The following is a 20,433-nucleotide window of genomic DNA, read 5'->3' as shown; positions in this document are numbered from 1 at the left end:
AAAATTTCGACGGAAATTTTGAAGATTTTTAAATTTCGAAGATTTTTAAATTTGATGGAAATTGTTATCAAAATACGGAAATTTTGAATGAAACTTTACCATATGTTTATTTATCATATTATTTACTAAATTGATAAAAAATATTGAAGAAACCAAATTATATAGTAGGTTTCATGTGATATAAGATAAATATAATGCACGCTGAAGACAAATACTGATAAATAAAATTAGTATAAAATGAAATTAGTATATTGTCTATACTCTATAATATATAAACTAAACCCTATATATTTTATAATCTATATTCTATATTATTTAGGATATGGTATATGATACTAGAGTTTAAGCCCTTTAGGGTACTTTAAATTATTTTTTATATAAAAATATATTATAATTTACTAGTTTAGGGTTTAAAAACAACTAAACGAAATTCCAAAACGGGCAAACGAAATCCTAAACTATTTTTTTTCTTCACAATTAACCCAAAGGCCCCAAACCCCAATCAACCCTAAACCTTTTTAATTTTTTTCTCTTTTTTCTTTTTTTTTTCTTTTTTTTTTCCTTTTTTTTTTCTTTTTTTTTTCTTCTTTTTCTTTCCTTCCTTTCCCTTTCCTTTCCTTTCCCCCGAGGCTCCAGCAACTCTGTTTTCTTCTTCACTCTCTCTCTCTCTCTCTGCATCTCCCCCGCCGTTTCCCCGTCGCCCCTGCCCTCGCCCCGTCGCCCCTCTGCCGTCGCCCCCTGCCCTCGCTCCGTCACCCTCTACCGTCGCCTCTCTCCCTCGATCTTCCCACTGCCGTCGCCTCTCTCTCCCCCTCGATCTCCCCTTGCCGCCACCCCTCTTTCTCCCTCGATCTCCCCCCCGCCACCTCTCCATTTTTCTGCAAAAACCCAACTCCAAAACCAGATCGAAAACCACCGTCGAAAATTTCGGAGAAATTTCGATGATTTCGTCGAAATTTCGATAATTTCGACAATTTCGACGAAATCATCCCGAAATTTTAGCAAATATGGGTTTCGATTTTGACATCTCCAAAAATCAAAATTTTCGCCGAAAACTTCGAAATTTAACACCCTGCTTATGATTAAAGTTTGTTTGGATTATTTGACGAAAGTCGCATTATGTACCAAGTTTGGACAAAACAAAAGTTTGGGTATGCAAATGAGATGGGACAAATGAATTTTCACTATGTAATTAAAACAAGGGATTAATACCATTTTGCTCCCCAGACTATTACACTTGTATCAGTTTGCTCTCAAAACTTCTAATTTGAAAAATTAAGGACTCTGACTTTTTCAATTTTGCCAATTGAGGTTCTTCCGTCAATTTACACATTTTTTATCTAAATCTTTAAAGACAAAATGGTCCCTTCCATTTAGATTTTATCATTTTTTCCTCATGCATAATTTTTCCTCTTTTATTTATCGCTAAATTCTAGTTGATCATCTCGACATTTTAGATGAAAAATGTATAAATTGACGGAATAACCTTAATTGGCAAAATTGAAAAAGTCAGGGTCCTTAATTTTCCAAATTAAAAGTCTGGGGAGCAAATTGATACATGTGTAATAGTCTGAGGAGCAAAATGACATTAATCCCTTAAAACAAATAATAATTTGGGTGCCTAATTGGAACAAATGCCAAAAGTAAGGCACCCAAATTGAAAAATACCCTTTTATTTTTTTGGTTAAAGTGAGTTGTTCTTTCTTAGGCTAAATTTAACTTAATCTTTATAATTTGGATCAAGTTTAGACCCTCACATTTTTAATTTGCCAATTGTATCACATTGTAGTTTATTAACTATAGCAATTTGAGGAAACGTCTAAAAAAGTGACATCAAGTATCATTAGCAGGTGGGGAGATAAGCATCTTCGAAATTGAAATGTTTCACCGAAATTGAATATTTTTCAATGTATAATAGACTCAATGAAGAGTAATTCTCGCATCTACACATAGGTGATCCTCATGTGATATGGACAATATTATATGTTAATATTGTATAAACAAGTAATCTTATATGTCAATGTATAACCGATATATGCCAATCTCATTTATGCTTATAAGATTGACATATAGGATTCTTGACCATGAGATTGATCATATAGGATTGCTGACCATGAAATTGGCATACAGGAATAGGATTGCAAGTTTATACAAAATTGACATATCAAATTATTGTATAGCACTTGATGTGTGTAGGTTGGGCTAGGCCAACTTAAGGCCTAAATAATAAGGCCCAGGTATCTTCTGCACAAATGGATTGGGCTACGCCTACTTGGCACCTAGTTTAAAAACTAAAAAAAAAAAACAGATTTTGATCTATCAAAAATAGAAAAAAAATTATAAAAATCAAAGGGATTTATGGGATATAAGAGGCTAGAGCCTAAAAGGAATTTATGGTGTGTGGTGTTTGGTTACTAGATTGTATGGTTGCTTCCCAAGCTTTCTAAGCAACCCAAAAGAGGTTTTCTATAAATTCTTTAATTTAATAAGTAAAATCTGTATTTTTAAGCATTCCAATTTCCAATTGGGGTTTTATGTTTTTGCAATGAGCCACTATGTAATCTTAAGTTTTCATCTCTTTTGGTTGCCTAGATAATGAAGAGGAAAAATGAATTTTACGACTAATGGCTTTGTTAGGGCGTGAATGGGCTAAGCTCAAGCCAATTTATGGCTTAATTTCCTGATTTAATTAGGGATAATAATAGTAGTGCATGCTTATGTAGGTAGTTGTAGTAGGGAGATTATATGAACAAAGTTAAACCTAAAGAATTACTAAACTTAAATGAGTTAGGTGTTGAGTTATACATTTGAGTGATGCTTTGTTATTCCAAGTAGCAGTTAAATTATACATGAACAAAACTTGAATGGGTTTGTACGTTGAATACAAGACAAGCTGGAAAGTGTACATGAACTAAACTTGTGTTCTAATTTTCACCAACTAGAAAATAGTCCTAATGAGTTTTTGTTTGTTCATGAGTAGTGGTTAAATTTCTATTAAAAGCACATGAATGGTAGTTAAATTATTCATACCCTTTATGAATCTACAAACAAAGTAGATTCATCATGTAATTAATGTCATATAGCTTAGGAATTTCAAGTTGAATGGATGCCCAAACTGATGTTGTCATAAACAAATCCGATCATGCACTGTAAAAAGATTGACCGTAGATGAAGTATATACTGAGGTGACTGCAATTCCATATTTAGATGAAGAAGAAGGTTGGAAAGCTATATATTGGCTCGCAAACGATGAAAACAAATTCTTACTTTTAAAGCAAATTCCCCTTGAAAAGAAGAAGAAATTTATCATGATGTTCATGCCCCAAGATTAAAAACTTTTGTGAATACTAGATTAGAGTTTAGCATGATATATAGATTGTCCATTTGGTTTATTAGGTTTGCTGGGATTTGGTGTGCCGAGCTTACTGGGAATTATGTTATAAATTGTGGGATTTAATTGCTTGTTTCTTCTTTCATTTTGGTTGTGTATATACTAAGAACTATTATCTCTGTGTTTGGTCGGTCATCTAGATGATGGGATGGTTAATTGTTCATCATTATATACTACAAGCTAAGATGATACCCAGATAGTTTGAAAAATCAGATATTTCCCACCTCTGGTATTATCATTTTGATAATATTGTTCATTTGTTAGAGGGACTAATGTGAAAACTGAAAAGTCTCTGTTTCAATTGTTCATTTGATACATATATGAACCAAGGCATGAATGAGACAGATTAGGAGATTGATTTCATGGATTAGTTAAACAAATTATGCAATATGTCAACAGAGGTTCAGGTATAGTAATAATTAAAGAAGAGTAGCCATCAAATTGACTTTGGTACATCAATTATCAAACCTGCTAAGCAAGCGAAGACAGGGTAGATCAAAACTAATATGTTGTGAGGACTGAAGTCCTAAGGGACAAAGCAACATCTTGGGCTTTTGGTGCAAGCTAGTGTGCTATATTGCCTCACAGCTTAAGTGGCTGCCTACAGTTTTGACATATGCTGTTACCTATCCACCCATAGATCGTATTTATTCTTATATCATGTGAGAATCTTGTCCGTGACATAAAGAAATGTGTGATGTGATTCAAAATATCCCCTTCAATGACATTGGTTGCTCAAATCAACTGCTCGCCGCTCCATGCTCTTCATTCTGCTCAATTTCTTGAAAGTCCAAAGCTGCTGGTGATTTTCATTTCATTTGTTAGCTTCATGTAATCATTTTAGTAAACCATACATATTTATTTGAGCATCAATTTTTTTGCACCTTATTTATGAATCTTCCCTGCTAGTTCAAGATCCATAATACTCATGAACATTGCCTAATGTAACTCCCTCCCTTGAAAACGCCCCTCTCGCCCTATGGTCATGTCAATAACATGCGAAGAGATGCTGTGAAAGGAGCATTGTATACACTTGTTACATAAAAAGAAAAAAAAGAAAGAAAAATTTCTTGGAAAGACACTACAAAAAGATGATCTTTTTTAATTTGTTATGCACTATACTTTAAACCCAGATAAACTGAAAAATTAAGCTTCAATTAAAGCCAAACTTTTTTTTGACTTTTCCAGAAACTGTTGGAATCGTCAGGTAGGTTGATATCAAGTGTTGCTATGCCCAATGCAAATGTAACCTGCTTACATGTGCTGCTGCCCTCACAATCAGAGCAACGTCTTCTCCCCAGAACCAGACAAACATAACAAAGGGGAAGAGTAGCATAGGTGTCGACCAAAGGCATGCTAGTTCCATGCAAATCTGTTGAAGATAACCATGAACCACGTGACACACCCCCTCCCCTCACGTGCCACACCCACCCTCTCCCTCGCCTTCATATACACCATCTGCTCTCACCATCCACCAAGCTCCTCAAACCAAAGCAAAGTCTCAACCCTCTAACAGAATAATCAATGGCCCAAAATCCTGAAAACCAACACAAACTTTCTTACCAAGTGGCCCAGGCCTCCACTGCAATAACGTTTGCGGGGTCTCTCTCCCTCCTCTCAGGCCTCACACTCACTGCAGCCGTTATTGGTTTGGCGGCAGCAACACCGTTGTTTGTGATCTTCAGCCCGGTGTTGGTCCCAGCAGTCATTGCAATGCTTCTGCTGGTTACCGGCTATTTTACATCGGGAGGTTTAGGGACAACAGCAGGGTTTGTGTTTTACTGGATGTACAATTATGTGACAGGGAAGCACCCAGTTGGTGCGGACAAGCTTGATCGGCTGGCTGCAATGCTGGCGTGCGGGGCTAGGAACATCAAGGACCGAGCAGCACAGTCAACCCAGCACTTCCTAAATGGTACACATGATGCTTAGGATCCACCATCATCTGTGCCTTCCTCACTCTCTTGTGATATGTATGGCTAGTATGGAAATTGGATTGTCTCCTCTTATTTGTGTTACTCTACGATAGTAATTTCTATCTTGCTCTGTGATGTTAATGATCTTTTTTAGTGCTTATCATTTTAACTTCTAAACCCTTTATCTATGTATAATCTAAGATTCCCACAATTTCTATACACACCACAATAACAATCTAATCTACTATGTACCATCACATCATTGCAATAGACACACATTTGATGCCATAGAATCAAACATACTCATTTCACACTCTAAGGAACTAAATACACAAAATTCAGTTTCCGGTTGAGCAAAAATGGCACACTCAACCCTCATACCCAAAAGAGCTTGGCCATCACAACAATGCCGTCATCAGCAGAGTCTAGGGCGGTTTAACACAGTTGAGTATGACTTACAGTGATTCACTGATTGTTAACGATGGCAATAAATCCAGTAAGCTTATGCTACGATACTAGCACACATATTAACTAGGAAAAGGTATTGTTCAGTATAAAGATGCGTACATCAAGTGCTACCACAACCATTGCATTAAAATTTCAACCATTTATGTGGGGTTTGGATGGGCTCCAACTTAAGAAACACTCACGGCTTTCTTTGAAACAGCAATGACATTGAAGTTGAGTGAGTCAGGATTTTTCTGGATCATGCCCTGTATGACTTTAGCTGCATCCTGTTAAGGGATAAAAGAATGATCAAACATCTAAAAGGGTCAATGCCATGGACTATAATTAAAGAATATATTTCTTGATGAAGGACAGCAAACTGCGCATATAGACTCAGGAAGAAGGGCCAACAAGCTAGTTCTCACACCCAGATTGAAATGCTGTGTTTAAGTCCCAAAACAGCCAGAACACATTAGAATTAGCAAGTTAGATTATTTTAGTTGAATTTTCTGAAACAAATGCTTATGCGCACATGGGCACAGATACTTCTCTTAGCAGATTGACAAAAATCCAATTCTGGACTTAGCTTTTTCTGTCTAAACATGCTGAGGTTTCAGACTTGCAGCCCTACAACAATCTGAAGTGTTCCTTCCAGATTTGCACTCCACAATCAAAGCATTGCTTTCGGTAACCAGCAGCAGTTTAGGTTCCATTTGATAACGTTTTTGTTTTATGTTTTATTTATAATTAGAGAGAGAGAAGAAAGGAGGGGGAGAGATGAGAGAGAGAAAGGTGATGAAGAAATGAGGGAGTTTTCATAGAGCGATAAAACAAAAAGCTATGTTTTTAGTTTTATTTTATAAACAATTCTATATATTTTTTCTTCTCTCTCCCCACCTCTATCATCTCTCTTATTATTTTTTCTCCCTTTTCCTTTACTATCTTTAATTAAAAAAAAAATTACAGACTCTTAAACTTTGTATATGTTTTGGCATCCCTTGTGTTTTAAATCACAGCGCACACAGACAGTTTTAAGTACCTGCAATAGACTGCCTGGAGAAGACGGGCCATGAGAGATTGGACCTGACTTTCTCCCATCAAGCTCATAAAGCTCCCCTGCATGTAACATTTATAAAAATCAAATTGAGTGAAAAAGCTGAGTGAAATGCAGTATCTTCCTCCATTTTAACAATAAAGAAGAACTTCTCCCTTCATTTCTGAATGCAATGGTAAACGGTAATACGAGAGAGAGAGAGAGAGAGAGAGAGAGAGAGAGAGAGAGAGAGAGAGAGAGAGAGTGAGCGAGAGAGAGCGAGCGAGCGAGCGGGGGATTTAAGTATGTACCGTCCACACATGTGAAGCAGATGAAGTGAGTGTCCACATTATCTGATGCCTGTGGAGAAAAAGAGTAAGGCATGAGAAGCACAAACCATCTAACAGAAAGAAAAGAAATGCAAGAGATTGCTATTTTATATATATCTTCTGCTGCTTAAAATATATCACCTCTGTATCACCAGCAGTAGCTGCTACTGAATGAGCAACTTCCATTTCTGTGTCATTTTCAAGGAATGCTGCACGCTACACAAGTATGATGAATATATGGTAATGAGAGGCAAGAAAAATATCATATGGCTCTGTATGTGCGGGTCAAACAGAAAGGACAAACAAAAAAAACTAATGTAGAGATGAGACAAGGAAAGGAATATAGAACCTCCAATGGATCCATGCTTGCAGTACTTTTGAAAAACTTATCCAAGAATGACCCCTCAACTGGGAAAAAAAAAAAAAAAAAAACAAGCAGACACCAAAAGGGAAAGTTATCTACTGTCGGAAACAATTATCCAGAAAGAAATGAAATCATATATTTTGGCAGGTACTTAAACAAAAGCAAACTCATTCCTCCCACTGGGTATTATCCAAGGCAACGGTGCTGGTGTCTAGAACTGCCTAGTTTCAGGAATGTGTATGTGCATCCCCCTACCTTCCATAGCTAGGTGGTACATGTGTCCAACATACCTACACGCAGAAACCTAGGTGGTAGATAACCAAGAAGCTCATTCACTCAGTATCTTAGCTTTTGCAGGTGTTCCTTTTTATTTTTATTGACCAAGGTGTTGATGTTACTGTTTTGCATTTTATAGAAAGCAGAGTGAGCTGAATGTCATTAGATTTCTTTACGAAGAGGATGAACAAAGAGAGCAAAAGGAATCATATGCCCTTTCTAGGATTTGCATCAAGCATCGTTTTCTCACCCGCTCTCTGCTTGTCTGTCTGTCTGTCTCTCTCTCTCTCTCTCTCTCTCTCTCTCTCTCTCTCTCTCTCTCTCTCTCTCTCTCTCTCTCTCTTTCTCTCACACACACACACACACACACACACACATATTCTTTTTGGGCAAGAGGAGATATCCAAAAGAAACCATGATTTACTAGCAGCCATTCATAAAAATTTGATACACCTTACAATCTGTGAACGTTTTTTCAGTAAGCCAGACTTGTTATATATAGAAGGAATCTAAGCCGAGTTTAAGGGTCTCAAGGTTTAGCCTACCCAAGCCTGATTTATTAAACTATGATATAATTCCAATATTTTCAGTAACCAGCCAGCATTGAGCACATCAGAATCTGTATAATTTAAAATATCCCCTTAGCACCTTGCAAGAGGATCCTCTCTCTCTCTTCCTTCTTTTTTTTTTTTTTTTTTTTTTTTTTCTCATTTCCTCGAAATTCAAACACCAGCCGTTTAACTTCAATTAAACTGAATCCAATGGTTCACTTTTGTATTTTTTTTTTTAAATTGCTTAAAGGGGGAATTGGATAACTCTCATAAAACCTTAGGGAAATTAATAGGAAAAAGAATAGACAGAAAAGAAAAAACCCAGATGAAGAGATCTACGGAATAGTCAAGAACTCAATGAGGAAATATCAACCGTTGGATACTGTTTAAATGAGTTTAAATGGATAAGATTTGAGAAAAATGAGAGAAAATGCGGGGAGAAAAAATGGAGAGGTCCAGCTCCTCAGCATGTACCTCTGATATGAACCTCTAGCATAGACCCCCAAGGATGGAGAACATATAACTACTATGCATAATTGTAATAAAAACTCATCCATGAAAGGAATATTGTAAACAGCTTACCAAGTTTGATCTCTGAAGTAATGTTTCCAACAGCATGAAGAAGCCCAATAGTTCCACAAGCATTGCCCACAGTTTGTTTTAAAAAATAAACTCTACCTTTGGGTTCCTACAGCCAGAATTGACAATAAATGAGTAAGGTAAAAAAATCATAACACATGGTTGATTATAAATATAAATTAGAACTTTCCTCAAAGAAGTTTTATACAGAGCATCTAATCAAATTTCCTTGCGCTCACCTGTTTTTCATTTGCCTGCATCATTCTCTCTTCTTCAGTCTGAAAAGATTTGAAACTTCCCTCGAATCAGGCGACAAGTACATTTTCATAATGTGCAACAAAAGAAAGGACGGATGCAGAGAACTTAAGTTCAACAATGATCACCCAGCCACAAAGTTACGATTATTCATTTCTTTAATGAGGAAAGAAACAAAACCTGAGAGGTTATAGGATAAAGAAACAGCACAGCAAGTACAGGCTTCGGAACCATTTCTAAGAGGTCTCCATCCAATCCATAAACATCATTGCATTCTGCCTCATCCACTGGAAGACCAAGGCCCCCAAGGAACTGTATTGAGAAGATAAAATAAAATAATTAAAATTCCTTTCTGAACATTCAGTTTGGTGCTTGTCTATCAAAATTTCCCAGTGAGATAAGTCATTCTTAAGAAGGATAATAGCGCTCTTCTTGAAAATATCATCGCATTTTTCATTCTTTATTTTGGAGGATTTTATTTAAAAGAAAGAAAAAAAGGAATAGCATTGCTTTCTCAAGAATTTGATCATTGTACAGTGGAGAGTTATTACTCAGCTTCCTAAACTAAAAGTCCATCCAAGCTAATAGGCCCAAACTATTTCCCTTCAGTTCAGAATATCATCACTTATCATTATTCATTAATCTTCAAAAACTGATTTCTTCTATAGCTTTCTGTCATAACCAAACACAAAGGTAATATTTCACTAAGCAGGTCTCCCTCAGAGCTAAAATTTCTATTAGAAATATAAATAAAATGAAAAAAAAGAAAAAGAGTTTTTTTATTATTTTTTTTTAAGTTCAGAAAATAAGCAGATTGCATAAAAGAGTGGTTTAGAATCAGCTCAAATTGCTATAGAATATTTTTAGTTCAGACCCAACAAGCCTTTAACTAATTCCAAACACCCAAACTAATTTTAAACCGACACCCATGTTCCAGAACAATCAAACCATCCCATTTTCCACATCAAATTGGCACAAAACCCTAGCTCTCCGTTTGGGTTCTAAGAAAAATTACTCTCTATTCTTTTCATTTTATTTTTTTTTTCCGAGGGTTTCTTCATAAACAAACGAAGCATAATCGGAGCAATACCATACAATTAGGGATTTTATTTATGAAAAGTAAGGTGATTGATTGATTTATTACCTGGTTCATAACATCAGGGTTAGCTTCAAGAGGAAGCCATCTCTTAGCAGATGGGGTTTCGTCCAAAGCAGCCATTGAGCTTTTTCTCTCCTTTTCCGCTTTGATTTGAGATTCTCGTGCCTTTTCCGCTCTTGAGGTTTTTAGCTAAAACAACTGGAATTTAAGAAATGCTCTTCTTGCTGGCTTTATATATAGGTTTTGGGCGGTGGGTTTCAACTTTCAAATACTGCTGCTTAGATGCTATTTCGACTACTCAGGCCTTACGCAACTCATTTCAAGGCCCAAAATATCAATGTCAAATTTTCTTTGGGCCCAGATTTTCTTCTCTTTTCTCATCACAATTAGATGAGTCATTATAATTTAAAGTGAGGCTATGGGATCACCTTTAGTTGCTAAGGTGATGATCCTAATATATTTTGTCCAACTTTTATTTTTTTATTTTACCCTTTATTACAAAAATACAATGAAATTACCCAGATTAATTTTATGGTTATCTACCGAAATATTCATCAATATTCGGCAGATAAGTGTCGAATAAATATAAATATTTCGGCAGATAACTGTCGAATACCTTTTTCATTTCCATTTGATAGTTATTTACTGAATAATTGACCAATGTTTAGCAGATAATTGTCGAATAATTATAAATATTTCGGTAGATAACTATTAAATGACCCGACAAATAAAATTAAAATTTTTTATTTTAAAGGTAAAATTAAAATTTTGAAATAAGGTGGTCAACTCAACAATTTAGGGTGGTCGGAATAGCACTGACTTATAATTTATTTGGAAAGGGTAAGGCCGAGTGGTGATGGTGGATTGAGTAATAGTTATGATTATATTAGATCCAGGGTTCGATTCTCTTTAATATAACAAAAAAAAAAAACCAATACTTTGAAATAGTAAAAAACATTTTTTATAGGATTTGGCCATAAAAGATAGAATAGTAGTGCTAAAGATCCCACATTTTTATACCACAATTTCATATCACCTTATGTGACAACTTACATGACATTCATACATTGGACACTAAAAAAAAAAAAAAAATCTTGTTCAATGAAATAATAACACGTAAGATGATATAAGAATATGGTAAGTATAATATTATTGAAGATAGAAGTGTCATCTTAGAAGCACTCCGAATAGGCATTTAATTGATTCTTGGTTTATGCTTGCTAAAAAACATGTCATCCTTTGTTTTCTTACAAGAGAAATTGAATTTATAGGTTCTACGTTCCCTTTACTCACCACAACTCATGCCACTTCAGCTAAATCTTGTGGGCTTAACATGTCAATATATTAAAGTTACCTTGTATGACGTTTGTGAGTACCCACTAATCACTATCACTATGTATGTCATGTTAAAAAATAATGTCATAGAATGTAATAATTAATTTCTTTCGTAGTCCCTATCAATTGCTTTAATTAAGAAAAAGCCTACTCATAGTATAAAAAGAGAATGACATCCTCTTCCTTCAAACTTCTCTCCTTCATAAAGTGGCACCAACCTTATCTGATCATAGAGCTCTGACTACTCTGCCAATACTCATACTTGAAATTCCACATGTTATACTTGTTCAACTTGGACATTTAGATCTAATGGCTTCATTGTTTTTGCCACGGTCATCTCCTCCAAACTAGTGCACCCCAACTGGTGGCAAGTGTGCCAAAGCATATTTCCTTGGAATGGATACACTATCCAGATAGCTAACATCACTTGGTGTTAGTTCCCTGTGAAAGATTAAATGGAAATTCACTACCTCTCTTACCTCATTTTTTTAGTTCCTTGCAAAATCCATGACTTATGTTTGGTAGGATCCATTCTTGATAGTTTCCAAAATGTTTTCGTGAGAGTGAAAGAATTGGGAGGCTGGGTCATGGATAGTGATATTGGTAGGAGGAAAGTTGCAATGAGATTAAGCCCTTTTGAGCTTGAAGGCAGCAGCATTATAAGCTGTAGCTGCCTCCTTCTCAGTCTTGAATGTCCCTAGACAAAACTTTAGGAATGTTACAATAGATTTGGGATCCCTAATTACCACTTTTCAGTTATGCTATATCTATAAATCTTTCTGAGGGCACACAGTACTCTCTCTCTCTCTCTCTCTCTCTCTCTCTCTCTCTCTCTGTGGCTTATTTCATCTGCATGAACTGTGGTCATTTGAGCATGAACTGTGGTCATTTGAGCTTGAACCTTCTAGCATGATGACTATTTTTCAGTTTGAGTTAAGAATAGATAATTACAAACAACAAATGATCTGCTCTTCATTCATTAATAAAAGTAGGCAAATGAAAATTAGCTAGATTAAGTACATGAAATAGCTATGTTAATTCTAAGTAATATCTTCTATCTAGAAGACTAGAAGATTCAAGCTAGTTAATCACTGACAAGTTGGTAACTTGATATCTTCCTTCTATACAATTATCCTTTTTTGGGACATGAGTAACTCTCTAGTTGTTTAAATAAGTTTCCACTTTGATACTCTTGAGACTACAAAAGAGAAAAAAAAAAAAAAAAAAAAAGAAGAAGAAGAAAAAGACAGAAAAAAAAAGCAGTAGAGAAGTTATGCAGATGGATAATCATAATTATGAATAACAAAAGTAGTGGATAGAAGAATAGATAATTACAAACAACAAATGATCTGATCTTCGTTCATTAATAAAGGTAGGCAAATGAAAATTGGCTACATTAAGTACATGAATTGAAATAGCTATCGTAATTCTAAGTAACATCTTTTGAAGATTCAAGCCAGTTAATCACTGACAAGTTGATAACTTGATATCATCATTATATTCAATTATCATTTTTTTTTTTTTTTGGGATTGGACATGGGTAACTCTCTAGTTCTCAACTAAGTTTCCACTTTGAAACACTGAAAAGCAAAAGAGAAAAAAAAAGAAAAAGAAAGAGAGAGCAGTAATTAAGTTATGCAGATGGATGGCAAATAATAATTATGCATAGTAAAGGTTAGCCATAGTTCCCACGATTAATGTCTCTACTTTCCACTCTATATTAAGAATGCATTCCTTTGAAACAAAAATTTAGAACAACTATAAGGTTAATTAGATATGTTCTAACTTTAATATTCTTGAAAATTAATTAAATATATTTAAACCAAAAACATATAATAAAATGATGAAATGAAGGCAATCCAATAGAGTGGAGACAGAAATGAACAACTTTTGCATTTCGAAGAAGCCGGAACGAAGATAAGAGGAAAGGAAAGTGTTGCACAATGAATTCGCCTGTTAACTAAAATTGTAGGTGCAATAAGGTAATAGAAAAGCAAAAAAAGTAGCCTATGGCACAATACACTGGTTTTAGACATGGTTATCCAGAAATATAATGATAATAAGGCTCTATACGGAGTTTCATGGCAACGTTTGAGTTGTTATTCCTCATTACTAACAGGGCAGTTGAAAATACAAAAGAATTCCTTGCTTCGCATTGAGCGGTTCATTGGATTTGCCGGAGTTTATAATACTGATTTGTCATTGGCTTTTATTCTAAGCTGGTGTCCGCCATTCAAAATTATGATTATCTATTTGTTCAGAGTGCTGCTGTTTATTGTCTAGGATATAATGTTTTGGTATTGAGTAAAATGCAACAGGGGAAACTTCTGCTGCCATAAGGAGAAAACTATGTTCCTCATCTTTTATGTTTACTGTGAATTGTGCCTCATAAGAGGATTTTTTTCTTTTCAGCCTGCTTTCATCCATCAATAACATTTTTCTAGAATCTAAAAATATCAGAAGAATTTTCTGCATTATTTTCTTTTTCATGCCAATCTTGAATCAGCAGAATAACCTATAAGCTAATTGCAACCGACATGTAAGAAAAACTTACAGCTTTTCTGCAAGCCAAATTGTTTAAGATGAAATAGAGGACCAACTATCAAAATTGTTGAACTAATGTAATTGCACAGTGACAGGTTGATACACAGACAAGATGCAATAACATAAAACTCATTTTCCCCCAAAAAACAAGAACAAAGAAAAAAAAAACCCCTCAAAATGGGACTGTGGCTGGTTGTTAAGCTGTTAACCAATAATCTGCATGCCAAATAGCTTGAATCCTTGATTTGTCTGTCCTCTCATGAGATCCGTCTCCAAGTCCATGTTCACGTCTCCTGCCAAACCTATATCCTGTTCTGTATTCCTACCAACAGAAGAATGTTCCCCATTAATTCTATGCACGTCTATCATGTAAAATTCTCTCCCTTCGTACTCACATCTGTAAAACATTATTCTGTCTTTCTGGTTCAGGTGATTTGTCGTGAGAAAGTGTCCCCATCCTTTTGTAAGCATAAAGCTTCGCGTACTCGGCCAATATGTATATCCAAATGTCCATGAATGGAAATGCTTATCATAAAAGGTTAACTGAATGTGCGGAGAACTCCAACCTTCTTCTCGTGAACTGGTTCCGATGCCTTCAATTGGGGGAAAGTATCGCAGTGCATATTCCCTCGGGATCAGAAAGCACTTGCGAGTGACATCTCTAGGAGTCAATTCCTTCTGAAAGAGCAAGTGGTATGAAATCCCTTGCTCATTCATCAAGTTTCTGGTTTGAGTATCCATACTCGATAAATGCCTTGAACAGAAGTTCATAAGGTTGGACGAGTATGTTTTATCCTTAATCATCGTCAGGATCTCCTCGGTTGAGTACTGACTTTGGAAAACATTCTCCGCACCACTGTAATTAGTCCAGTGGAAGTTGAGGGGGGTATCACCTCCCTTAAGCTTTATGGCAGCTCTATCATACGCAATAGCTGCCTCTTCCTCCACCTGGTATGCTCCAAGCCAGTATGGCTGGTAACTATGGGAGATCCTAGCAACCCATTTACCAGGTGTCAGCAGGCTTACGCCTATGAATGCGGATGATGGACCTCTTTGGACCATCATGTTGTTGGTCGAGCCTGATGCAAAGTTCATCTCCAATGACTTTGGGAGAAAGAGGGGGGGGGGCTTTAACAATACTCAGAAATCACAATAATGAAGAAAATGGCAAAGGCGAAAAATCGATGTGGTGAAATACACAAGGCTGTAGTCTATTTAAAGAGTGGCTGTTCCTTTGCCATTTAGTAGTGCAACACACATACTGGACCTAGTTATGGAATCAAGCCATACATAGAAAACACAGACAAGTATTTTGAATTCATCCAAGGATATTCAATTTTGGTATGTTTTACAGTATATGTGACTTCTAAATTTTGATCCCCAACAATGAAATAAAATGGATGGTGGAAAAACATATGTTTGTAGCAGGAAATTCCTCTACAAACCTTTGGAAAAGGCAAAATATGTCTGCATTGACTAACAAACATGTCTTTTATTTCAAACAATGATTTTCTCCTTCATTACAAAATGCAAACACCAATCTTCTTTCTCTTTTTTTGAGTGTTTAGCTGAGCGCTATGTTTTTATAGTTTCAATAGATAATGCCATCAATTAGACTATCTTTGTCTATCTAGTATGCCATGAACCATTTCTTGTTGATTCCTTAAGTAATGTTACGGGTGAGATGGTCCACATAAAAAACTTTAATGAAAGATACAAGAAGAAAAATTGAAATTATTTTATGCATAGGCTTCAAATTCAAATTAGGTTTGTCTTTTTAGGTTATATTAAAAGGTTCCTTTATTGTTGAGAATTTTTTGTTAAAAATTGTAGAAGTTGCGCTGGCCGAAATACATTCTATGAAAGCTCCTGGTTCCAAATGAGATGTCGGACAAGGTTTTTCAAAATTGGTAATATATTGTGAGAGGAATGACGTAGTGCCAGTTCCATCTTCGTTGATTTTGAATTAGTGTAGGAGCAATGAACCATATTTCGATAGCCCTAATTCCTAAGATTAGGGATCCTACTAAATTATTGAGTATTAGTCTATTCGTTTATGCAATGCTTTGTACAGAGTAATCACAATAGAACTAAAACCACAAGAAAATTGATTTTTAGCGATGAATGTGGAAGTAGCAAACTCGTGCAATTGTCATCTTTATGGGTGACAAATGTGAATTTTTCCGCTAAAGAGACTTTTAGTGATGCAAATGATTTCCTAGCTAAAAATCAAATTTTTTGTAGTATTTATAGCAACGAACACAACAATTTGTTGCCTTATGTTTTAGGCAACGAAACAGTTTTTTTACGAAGGTTAAAAAACATTTCAATTAATTTCTAGCTTGAAACCTCCAATATGCTCAGATTAAAGGCAACAACTTATGAAACAAACTTATTTTTCATAAAGATATTGTCAGAAATGAATCGCCTTTGTGGTTGCACTTACTTTAGATGAAGAAATTCATCATTTGGACACCGAATGTCAAAAAGAAAGGTCTTGAAATGTGAATTTTATTGTTTCACTAATAAATATTCAAACATCTCAACAAGTAGTTTCTTACCAAACTAGACACCCCCTAAAAACATTTCATGAACCTCTAAATTCATTATAATCATGTACAAAATTAAGGCCTCTACAACCTGCCATTTGCTGATTGATTGACAATTAACTTTATTTCCGTTCTATCGGCCAACTCATTCCAAGACAAATTATTTGAACTTTATCATCTTATTCTCCAGTATACCTTGGCTTCCGCTTCTCAGAAAATGCTGCTAGGGCTTCCAAGCGATCATTTGTGTTCAAGGTCTGTTCATAGCATTCTTCTTCCAGTGCCAAAGATGATGTCTTATCTACCTCCAATCCCTCGTCAATAGCTTTTTTGGCCATTCTTATTGCTATTGGACCCTGCTAAAACTATGATACATAAATTTGATGCAACAATTATTTGTACCTATTTATTTCTTTGCCTAATAAGACGATTTCAAGTTATGCTTAGTTTCTGGAGTCGGGGTTTTTTTTGGTACACTATTATAAATTTGGTCATTAAAGCAAAAGAGGCATTTGTTCAGTCCTTATGTTTAGACATCCACTTTGATAGAGGAGTTAGAATGTAGTTATGACGGCTGAAATTGCATTCTTAGGTTGCCCTCAACCTATAAGTAACCTTTCCCCATTAAATATAACTTAGAAATATGAAATAAAACATAATGAGCACAATCAATGCAACTCTATGAATCAAATAATTTCGTACCTTCTCATTTATATTGCGAGCAACTTCAAGTGCCTTTAGATGAGCTTTACCAGCAGGAACACAGTAATTTACCAGACCTGCAGTAAGGTGCAATTTTACTGCAAAAGAAAAAAAACAAAAAACAAAATCAAAGCAGCTACCAAATAGACATAGTGACATACCTATCGACATTGCTTCTCTGCCACCAATCTTCCTGCCAGTGAATATGAGTTCCTTTGCCACTGCTTTTCCAACCAATCTAGGAAGCCGCTGTGTTCCACCTGCCCTGTGAAAGTCACGTAATCGATAGAGGTTGATCTGTCACTACATGGATAATTTCAAAATTGGACAATAAAAAAGAAAAAGAAATGAACAAAATAAAAGAAAAGATAAAATAAGAAGTAATCATGTAGAAAGAATTTTGTCCAGAAAGGTAAAAAATATCTAGGGATTAGTACTGTAAGATAACCACCAGACACAAAAGCTTAAACTGTTAGGGACTGACCAACAATGCATATCAAGCTAATAAGCGCACACTACTGATATTTAGCACATACCCAGGAATTATAGCAAGTCCTGTTTCTGGCAAGCCCAGTATTGCATCTTCTCCTGAGCCGTTTAAGGTGGGAAGCAATCAGAGACTAATCATTATAATACATTTAAGCAGCCTGATATATCAGTAAGCAGGATTGTGTTCAGTATAAATTGTTAGAAATATGGAACTACCACATATCCGAAGATCGCATGATAAAGCCATTTCAAGTCCACCACCCAATGCTGCTCCTTCAATGACAGCAATAGTAGGAATAGGAAGTACCTACATAAGATGAATTTAAGTCAAGTGTCAAGAAGAATAAAAATGGGAGAATTTTGCACCAAGACATTTTATGGGGAACTAATATATAATCAGTAAAAGAGAAGCCTGCATACCAGCGCTAAGTGACAACAGCGTGATATAATCAAATTAGTAAATGTAAATAAATCTGAACCATATACTGGACACTCATGTATTTTTTTATCTATGTGCACAGTTGTCTGTGTGTTTACATATTACATGTCCACCATTATACTTACATATACATAAAGAGATGCATTTTATGAGTTCTGTACAGTCTGTACAGAATTTGAAAGACTAATGGAATAAGAATGACCATATTGCATTGTCAGAAGCTCACTGTGGCATTAAAACTTGAGTTGAACACCAGGTGAGTGCAAATTTCAGGTTTTTATTATAGCATACTGTAAGTCAATATGACAAAAAGCAACAAGAAATCTTGAAATCTTACTGGCAGATTTAAGTGTAAATCTGCTCTCAGACTTCCAAGATGCTAATCAAAGGAAAGCCTGCTACTCTTCAACATAGGTGAGCATACCAAGTATTAGCTACGCCAAAACCAATACTGAACTCTGACAGAAGTTCCAGTTCTCATTATTCTCAATGCCATTTCAATAACAAAACAATCATAGAAAACCACAAAGGTGAATAATGAAGATTAACCTCTAAGTAAGAGAATGTGGCACGCAGCGTGTTGACAAAATGTCGAACTTCAGATGCACTCATTATCTTGCGTTCCTGCCAATCAAATTAAGAGCCAAGGACAATTTGATAAGCGAGCACTATCTTTTCCTGTATATAAGCACGGTTCGACAGAAATAATCCATTTAACACAAATAAGAAACTCACAAGCATATCAAAGAGAACAAAAATTTGAAGAGTTTTAGTCAAAGCTTAAAAATTTAAAACATCAACGGCAGCTTCACATACCCATATAAATTCATTTCACATATAACATTGATTCTATGAAATACACAATTAGATTACTACCTTCAAATCTGCACCAGCACAGAACACCTTGGGAACTTTGCTGCGGATCAACAACACATTAGCAGAGGAATCCTTACTGATAGCTTTAAAGGCATTCTGTAAACCTTTCAGCATATCTTTCCCTATTGCATTTTTCACCTCAGGTCTCTCCAAACTAACCTCAACAATCCCTGTTACCCAAAAACCCCAAATGGGTTTATGCTTCATGGGTCATAGAAACGTGGGCACACAGAGAAATAAGCTACTGTTTCATAAGCATTTTGGGAAGTTTGAACTTACCGGAATCGGAGTCGGAGAGTCTGTGGAGGCTGACGGACTGAGATGGAGCTGATTCCAAAATTAGAGTCCGGCGAGTTTGGTAGAGCCATTGGTCCGGTCTGGGAGTGAATGGAATCTCTGAAAACATGAAGGTTTTGGGCTTGAAATTTCTCAGTGAGCTGCTTAGGACCCTCATGCCCCCCGCCATTTTTGTTTCACAAGCTCAAGCTGTAATAACCCCAAAAGTGCTTACTTTGGAAAGCAATCAATGCAATTTGTAATGCTCTCTTTGTGACGCTCTTGGGAATGGCGAGCGACAAGTGACAACTGGTGAATTATTGTCGTCCGTTTTAACTTTTAAGGCTTTCAGGCGAATAGACGACGGTCGTTTTGTTGGAAAGAAAAAGAAAAAGATGAAACCCCTTTTCCTACAATCCTACGCCTACCTACCAATTTCAGAGGGGTCAGTAATAAAAAAGAAAAAAAAAAAAAGAAAAAAAAAATTAATAAATACAAAATGTCTCAAAAATCATGAGAGCTCTTAAAATTACAAAAAATATTTATTTCTTTCTTTTCAAAACGCTAAAGGACAAAAATATTTTATACACTATATTGTGTCCAACTCCAAATATTGTTTGAAAACTGTTTGTTTTTGTATCATGCAGTGTAACAACGAATTATTAAAGGTTATATTTTGATGTATGGGAGTACGTTTTTCATAATTTAGGAGATTTATGAGTTTAAAACTTAAATAGAAGTCTAGCAGATAATGTTATGTGTTGAGAAAGTTGAACTGTGGATACAAGTAACAAGTCCATCAGTAGATGGTGTTTGATCACACATAACTCTCTGAAATACATGGAGAAATGACGTCTGAAAACCCTGATTTAACATTCTAATTATTCCTCTCTGGATAGACACAGGGGCAGAATGAAAAACTTTACATACATGCTTTAGCAATCACCATGAGAATCCTTCCCACCACAGAAATCTGCTTATGC

General features: G+C 35.5%; 3 protein-coding genes across 6 annotated transcripts; 1 reads left to right on the top strand and 2 right to left on the bottom strand.

The window, feature by feature from the left end:
- The first annotated feature begins 4,915 nt into the window (after nt 1–4,915).
- LOC147273714 (oleosin Cor a 13-like) lies at nt 4,916–5,323 on the top strand. Its single transcript, XM_086228263.1, has one exon. It carries the CDS (start codon nt 4,916–4,918, stop codon nt 5,321–5,323), a length of 408 nt encoding a protein of 135 aa, XP_086084389.1.
- Nucleotides 5,324–5,585: 262 nt separating this feature from the next.
- UCH3 (ubiquitin C-terminal hydrolase 3) lies at nt 5,586–10,428 on the bottom strand. The gene is made up of 9 exons (XM_086256487.1): nt 10,286–10,428; nt 9,322–9,453; nt 9,126–9,164; nt 8,890–8,995; nt 7,466–7,524; nt 7,258–7,332; nt 7,099–7,147; nt 6,794–6,870; nt 5,586–6,041 (listed from the first exon to the last, which is right to left on the bottom strand). The coding sequence occupies exons 1-9, from the start codon at nt 10,358–10,360 to the stop codon at nt 5,943–5,945; spliced, it is 711 nt and encodes a 236-aa protein (XP_086112613.1). The 5' UTR covers nt 10,361–10,428; the 3' UTR covers nt 5,586–5,942.
- Nucleotides 10,429–12,554: 2,126 nt separating this feature from the next.
- On the bottom strand, nt 12,555–19,827 carry LOC147273712 (ATP-dependent caseinolytic (Clp) protease/crotonase family protein). 4 transcript variants are annotated; one of them, XM_086257574.1, is made up of 9 exons: nt 19,454–19,827; nt 19,175–19,344; nt 18,848–18,922; nt 18,076–18,166; nt 17,907–17,958; nt 17,532–17,635; nt 17,371–17,447; nt 16,864–17,024; nt 12,576–12,773 (listed from the first exon to the last, which is right to left on the bottom strand). In XM_086257574.1, the coding sequence occupies exons 1-9, from the start codon at nt 19,638–19,640 to the stop codon at nt 12,734–12,736; spliced, it is 957 nt and encodes a 318-aa protein (XP_086113700.1). In that variant the 5' UTR covers nt 19,641–19,827; the 3' UTR covers nt 12,576–12,733. The 4 variants fall into 4 exon arrangements, with proteins under 4 accessions (XP_086113702.1, XP_086113700.1, XP_086113703.1 ...); XM_086257576.1 differs by lacking the exon at nt 16,864–17,024 and having other exon boundaries at nt 12,555–12,773; XM_086257577.1 differs by lacking the exons at nt 12,576–12,773; nt 16,864–17,024 and adding an exon at nt 12,906–13,155.
- Nucleotides 19,828–20,433: the final 606 nt, after the last annotated feature.

Source organism: Dryas octopetala, chromosome 9 (assembly GCF_963921425.1).
Source record: "Dryas octopetala chromosome 9, drDryOcto1.1, whole genome shotgun sequence".
NCBI classification, from domain to species: Eukaryota; Viridiplantae; Streptophyta; class Magnoliopsida; order Rosales; family Rosaceae; genus Dryas; species Dryas octopetala.
The sequence above is the reverse complement of the archived record's forward strand: the minus strand, read 5'-3'. Positions and strand labels throughout refer to the sequence as shown.